The sequence below is a fragment of the Ceratina calcarata genome, unplaced genomic scaffold (genome assembly GCF_001652005.2).
Source record: "Ceratina calcarata isolate Rehan_Ccalc_2016 unplaced genomic scaffold, ASM165200v1 scaffold409, whole genome shotgun sequence".
Classification (NCBI taxonomy): domain Eukaryota; kingdom Metazoa; phylum Arthropoda; class Insecta; order Hymenoptera; family Apidae; genus Ceratina; species Ceratina calcarata.
Window position 1 is genome coordinate 31,534 of NW_017164412.1, and position 7,281 is coordinate 38,814.

The 7,281-nt window shown below is 38.7% G+C and overlaps 1 protein-coding gene across 1 annotated transcript in view; it reads left to right on the top strand.

The window, feature by feature from the left end:
- The first annotated feature begins 6,688 nt into the window (after positions 1-6,688).
- LOC108626522 (uncharacterized) overlaps positions 6,689-7,281 on the top strand; it is an 8,557-nt gene continuing 7,964 nt past the window's right edge. Inside the window, exon 1 of the mRNA XM_026814894.1 lies at positions 6,689-7,073. Coding sequence (XP_026670695.1) covers positions 6,689-7,073 — 385 coding nt within the window. The remainder of the gene's footprint in view (positions 7,074-7,281) is intronic.

The following is a 7,281-nucleotide window of genomic DNA, read 5'->3' on the forward strand; positions in this document are numbered from 1 at the left end:
CTTTTTAGCACGTAGCTATTCATTATCAGCATTATTCTTCCGACGTCTGATTTCTTTTTAATTATAGGAAATGCGTTTTTCTAAGCTACATAGCTTACTTTTTGGATTGACTGTATAGCCAATACATCCTCAATATGAAAAATACGAAACCTCTGGTTATGAAATTTCGTAAATCTATTTATGATCGTGGATTTTCATACGAAATGAGGCTCTTATCAATTGAAAAACGCGTTTTATAATTAGATCGGAGTTCCCTTTTATCATTTAACCGTTTCAAGCGTGCATTCACCGTTTAATATTCTGTGCATTTCCAGACGTACATACATTATATGCAGTTTTTATATTTTCCGCACATTGAATTTTCCTATAAAATCCGCAGTCTACTCATAAGCAATGCAAACGCCGTCCCAGTCGCAACGTGACGTTTACATGCAGTACTTGCTAGCTCACGAAACGTGCATGCGCTACAGGAAAGTGGCGGAATTCTATTTCGCACAATCAGAGCACATTATTGCATACGTGGGTAGGAAACCTTTGCTGGATGAAGACGCAGGGTACACGTAATCACAGTTCTGAGCACGGAACACGCACTCCCTCTTCAAGCTGCCTTATACTTGGAATAGAGCGATATACAGCGTTATTCATGAACCCCGTCAGCTAACAATAAGCTTGCAGCGTCAGGTTTTGTCTAACACCCGTTTACGAGTCTCTTTAACCCGACGACACACAGGCTAGATGTAACATCTGTTCTATAAAGAATTTGCGCACGGGTCGACGTTATTTCGTCAGGAGACTTTGGCACCAGTTAGTTATGAAATCCATGGTCATCTGTGTGCGTGTTTGGAAGTAGATCGGCATCAGATCCAGTAACCAACCTGCAATTTATTCAGAACGTTTCAATTTCAGTTGCGCAATATCCATTAGCATTTAAACAAGCTATTTAAATATAATTGAAGAGCTTGATGCAAGAAATCCTTACCTCGGTTTTCACTCGACTGTACGATTGAGTTGCTTGGTGAGAAACAGACTTGATAAAAACGAGGAGTCACGAAAATATCGCACCGTGACTGTTTCTTGCAACGAACCAACTACGAAACTGAGAATCGAGATGATCTGCTGTGCTGTTTAATTATTCTCGTTATTTATTATTTATGTCGAATTAATCTTGCGCGTCAACTTAAATTTAAAATGATTAAGTTAAAGGATTTGCTGGCAATGTCTGAATCATTAAAGACATAAGAGATCGTTCTTTAATTTTTTTATCTGTTCATTTATACTATTACGACTTTTCATTTGATTATACGTCTCGCAATGTGTTCTAAGATATAAACGGAGATATACACGGCCATTTAGGAGTGAAGAGATTCTCAGCGAAGATAGAAATGTTACGCTCGCATCCACGTTACGTTTTGGTCTATGTTTTTCGAGTTTTCGTTGAAAATACTGGTAGATAGGGGAAGCTAACTGGTTCAGATAACCAAGAGACTGAACGACTATGTACGTCGCCGAGGTAAATAGGCGGGTTGGATATTTGTGACAGGTATGCAGTTTGGAACACGTTAGAACCAGACGCGTTTTGAATCTTGATAATACCACTTGCCGAAATTAACGTGCGAGGGACCCGGAGAGAACAGTTTTCATACACTTTCCAAGATTTTATTTGAAATGTTGAATGTAGATAAAAATTAATTATTTGGAATATGAAATGCCTTCTTTAAATGCGGCAGACTTATTCAGTGTCATGCATTTCATTCAAATGATTTGTCAGCCTCTTTCACGCTTTCCTGAATAGTTAAAACCTGAGCGTCGACACGCCGTTATTTAAAAATTATGAGAATAATATAAAATAACCTAGTTTTGTGAGGATTAATCAATTTTATATGAAATATAGTCTATTTCCTTTTGTCTAACAATGATTGAAGTACGTTTAAGCGCTCAATACTGAAATTGTATGCAAATTGACGCGTCCGGGTATTCTTAATAAGCGAGTGTGTTAAATGTGTGACAGAGTTTTAAGAATGGCCGTTCGTTAGCCCGGGGCGGCGACTGGGCTTTACAGAAGTATTATTTAATTGAATGCGAGGAGGAATGAATGCGGAATGAAGCGACTTCAGAAACTAGTTGTGAAACCTGCGTGCAACCAGCGGTCTTCATTAGTCGAGAGGTCGTGCCGTCGCGGTTTTGCTCCACGGAAGACAAATTGAAAATTATACTAATGAATTATTTTTTCTGCGCATCCGAGAACTGATTCTTCATTATTGATATCCTTCGAACTGGATCGTATCTACTTTGATTCTGGTTAAATATGGAAGAAAGAACTTGCGAATCTTTCAAGGAAGCATTCATTATTTATTTTCTTTAAAATGCAGTTTGTTAGACACTCGTCGACAGCTGAGATTGAATTTGTTATTTACGGATATAAATGCTTGATTATTCGGGACTTTATATAATTTCCTATGTTAACTTATTCATGAAGAGGTATCGAAATTTCAATTAGTTCGATTATAAACACTTTGACAATAATTTCCTTGTTTCCTCGTGAGGTTGAGACTTCCTGTTTCTATGATAATCCCATGAGCGCGTGGGTTTTAATGAGATTCCAAATTGACCAGTCATCAATTATAAATTCTTTTGTGCCATTAATTAATTCCGCCGCCTCAATCCATATTCGTGGTGATGGGGGTCTCTTTGACGTGGAGGATCGACGATTTCTACTGAGAATTGGAGTCCTTGTTCTTCGTCCGGGCATAGAAACACTCGCCTCGTTCCCTCGGTTTGCGGGCGGGCGTCTTCAAAGTTTAAAGACCTCCTCTTGACTGACAATGAGGGAATTCGCGAATTTGGTCGGCTTTGATATCGTGTTTCTTGTGTTTGCTTCATGGCGGAGAGTCAAGTTAATATCGCTGCAGGGAATTGTCTGGACGGCCCGGCCGATTATATTTCCGTTCATATTCGAGACTGTTTCCACGTCGATATCGATCATTTCTACGTCTTAGGGAAATACGCTGAGATTCCCTGCTGCTACGTTGTGGCTATTCCTTCGATTTCGTATATTCATAATCATTGACGATTGAATAGTTTCGCGATAAACAGATTTGAGAAAATTTTTGCAACTTATCTATAGTTACTATTTTACTTAATGAATAAAACCATTTTTTATAAAATTTCATTTTTTATTATTACGTCAGTGTCACGTTTCTTCAATCTGTGCAGAGATATCACGTGTCAGAGGTCGCATGAAAATAAGGAGGATTCACTTACAAGCGTGTGCAATGGTTTTTGACACGACCGTTATTGAAAAATGACCCGCTTTCTAGGCGAGTCAGGTTTTTCCGTTGAATACTTTGTATGATAAATATCCTTCTTCTAGAAAGTACGCGTGTAGACCGCGAAGAATGATAGTTTCGAAGCGAGGGAAATAAAAGAGGGAGACAGAAAGAAGAAGAAACTTCACCGTTCGGGATGGCTTTCTTCCATATGGAGAAAAAATATTTGTTTCTTTATTCTGCCTGCAAGGAAGTCAACTCTGGTGTCGCCAAGCGAATTCGAAAATTCGCTTTATTTTTCGCGTGTGTAAAATTTTACAGATTTTCGTAAAGTCAGAACTGTAAATGTGAACATTTTTGGAAAAAGGGATAGACGGATTTCTCGATATTTTTTAAGTTTGATGAGTTACAGACTTGCACATGTTTGGCACATCGTCCTGATTTTTTAATACTTAATTCTACAAATTCATAATGCGAAAATGTGGTAGGAATGCTAGTGTAGATATTAGGAAACCAGTGAATTACGGATTATCAATTTTTCTCTGTTCCTGTTTCTCTTGTTCTCCAGAATTGGTACCACACATTAGCGTTACACACAATTATCGTAAACAAGCAACACTAATTCGGCTTGATGTACCGAGGAAGTCCAACGCATGTGTACAATGCGAGCGTAGTTTGGCTGCTTCGCAGGTTCTTGAGAAACTTGGCAAGCTTTAAAGCGAAACGTTTAGTCGGCGTAACTGCGCGAGGTGTATTGTGAAGTTTACATGCGAAACGTATTGCTTGATCATATCCTGCACACTGTTTAACGGTTGCTCATATCCACTTATGCAGTTCGAGAATTCCTGATTCATATCCGAATAATTTTAAAATAATCTTGAATTAAATTTTTGGAATTCTTTATGAATTCGTAATTATTAATTCTTTAATGATAGAGTCGCACCTGTTTATCATTCCTCCAATCTGTCACAGCGACTTGACTCAAGGGTGACAGTCGAAGGAATTTCAAAGCATGATATTATAAAACAAGTTTCGAAACTTTTATTTATAAATTGATAACTTTGAACCCTGAAAATGTGTGCAGATTTCAATGATCTGTCTAGTACATGGAAATTAATAAATTGCAACAGCTGAGAGCAGTGGATGTTCACGTTTATCTTAAATAAAAACACGAGATATGATCGGAGATAGTCATAATCAGTAATGGACGTTCTATTACTATATATAATCTATTATTATGCATGAAACGCGTAACATAATATACCCATTGGCTAACAATCGCTAACAATGGTCGACAATGAACATCCGACCGGTTTGCTCCTATGCGTGATGCAAGCCGGAGATTATCAGTATAACCAGGTTGATGGTCGGCCGAGGGGAAAATATTGGCGAGCATGACTTCCCACCATTTTTCGTTTCGCGATAAGCCCTTTCGAGGAGACGTTGCTCGGTTGTAGATGGTGGTAAAGAATCGTTCATAAGGTGTGGGTGCTGATTAAGTTGGTAGCATGCAAATCGTTTATTCCCGCGTCTAGCTTCCTTCGTCCACCTTTTTATCAGTCGGATAAACTGCCACGAGCGAAGTCGTTGCTGCCCTTACATCGCGTGAAGCGTGCCGAGCTACCGACATAATTATACGTAATTTATCATAATATTGTGGACGGTATCGGTGGTGGTGATCTGCCAAAGCTCTCTATGCACCGCCACGAGATCACGTTCCGGAAGAGATGTAGGAAGAAACCAGCTGCGAATCGCAATGGCTCCAATCGCGTAATTATTATGATTAGTGAATCCAAACCAGTCACCGGAGAGAATAATCTACATCGCACGATCGTATCACGTTTGTAATTAATAACACGCGTTACGAGGTATAATATTTCTTTCGAACAGTGAACGGTATCGGGCGCTTTTCCTGTTTTACTGTTGTCCTTAGTTTCAAACGAATGGGTTTCATCGTTATCACTATTGCACAGGTAAAAACTGTAGCCATAGTACAAGCGTAAACGTAAAGTACCAGTTTTTATATTCGCAAGATGAAATTGAAGGCAATACGAAATGTTGGTTAATTAACAAAGAAAATGATAAGAATATAATTTCTCAAGAATATTTTATACTGCATTACGTGTCATATTTACAAATAGAAATAAATGTGTGAAAATATAACATAAATTGACATGAAGTTTCATTTTACGTGACAATTCGCTGTCTATTAATAATGACTAGATAGTCTCTGATGGTTCCCAATTTGGAATATTTGTCAGAACATGTCGAGAGACAGTGGACACTCTTAGAACTTGTGAACGAAAGTGTACTTTTCTCAGAATGTAAACCTATGTCGTTTCCCAGAACATGATTACGAAATTACATGGTCAGCCGGGACCTTTAATCAAAGTTGACGAAGTTGGCGAGCACTCCTTTTACGGCACTTCACGATCTACTTGCGAACGTGGCACGAAACGGAAATTATGAAACAGTTTAGTGGAAAAGCTCTCCGGAGAATTCCGTCGACTGTCTGTTTGCACCGTCGGAAAATTAAATTCAATCATCTGAGTAATTAGTAACTACCAGTGCGGTACAGAAATATTTATAACGAACGCCCAGGCGATTCCTTCTTCATTTGTACTCGTCCCGAGAGTTCATGACTGCGCCTCAAACATCTTCATACAACTCCGCTATCGTACATTTCCCGTAAGGAATTTCGTTGTAAGCAAAGCGATGTGCCGCTTATCCGAGGAACTTCCCGGCTAGCTAAAACGCGAGACACGCGAGCGGTCAGTGTTCACCAGGCGGAAAAAATTGCTGGCTAGGGGAAGAAAGTCTGATGGAAAAAGCTTTTCCTGCTAATTGGACGAGTTTTTCTCCCTGCGACAATATTTTATAATTATGAACGTCCATTTATTCCCCTTCTTCGTACTGTTTCACTTTTTATCATGTGACAATGAACTTATTGCCTTCGTCGTAACGATAACTGACAGTGATAACTCAATCTTCAAAGACTGTTACTCGCAGCATTGATGAAAAAAATTACAAGCACTTACTTTACGTACTCATTCAATTTTAAGCCAGTATGTGCATAGAGCGAACGAGTAAATAGTTACTCGCTGTTACATAGGAACGCTTGCCCTGGTATATTCTACATAGTGATAACGTGCAGTTCATGTGTATCTTGGGCCAGAATCCAATGATTTATCTATGTACTGGAATTTCAGTCTTTAATCAGCTCATAGTTCTATTTTTTGAAATAGTATATTTATTATGCTTGAACTATTCCTTAATTTAATACAAGAACAAGCAAGTTTATTATATCTAAGAAATTAAGAATGGGTAAAATAAAAGAGAATAAAATATATTTAAATTCAAGTCTTTCTTCATAATTTAAGAATAGAAAAATAAGTTGTTTTCCTATTCTTTTTTTTAAACCGATGTGTTTATTCTATTTTTCAGAATGCTGGCAGCTAACAATAAAAAGCGTGAACGTACCAGCGATGGTGAAGGCCGACGAGACCGATTACGTGATTCTGGACTGCGACTACGATCTTGAAAACACGCCGAGTAATGGACTAGTCGTGAAATGGTTCTTCAACACCAATGAAGTGGCTTACCAATGGATATACGGGAGGGATCCTCTCGCTGGTGATACTACGCGAAAGTACGTCGACCTGAAGTACAAAGCCAGTGACGACCCGTTCACCAAGTACCGAGCTATGAAACTGAATAAGCCCAGTATTGATTTAACCGGCGAGTACACGTGCGTCATATCTACCTACGCGGACGAGCAGTCTGCGAGCGCCTCCATGATTGTGTATTGTAAGTATATATCCACCGGTAATTGAACCCTTCCAATCACCAATGGACATATTAGTCTGTGATCCCTTATATTGATTCAAGTACCTCACTTGGTTCATTACCGTCTCATCAGCTACAATATGGTGAACTCTGTTGTATAGATTAATAAAAGGATAAATCGTATGAGAGAATTTTCTCCTGATGGAACGATAAATGTCAATTTCAATTA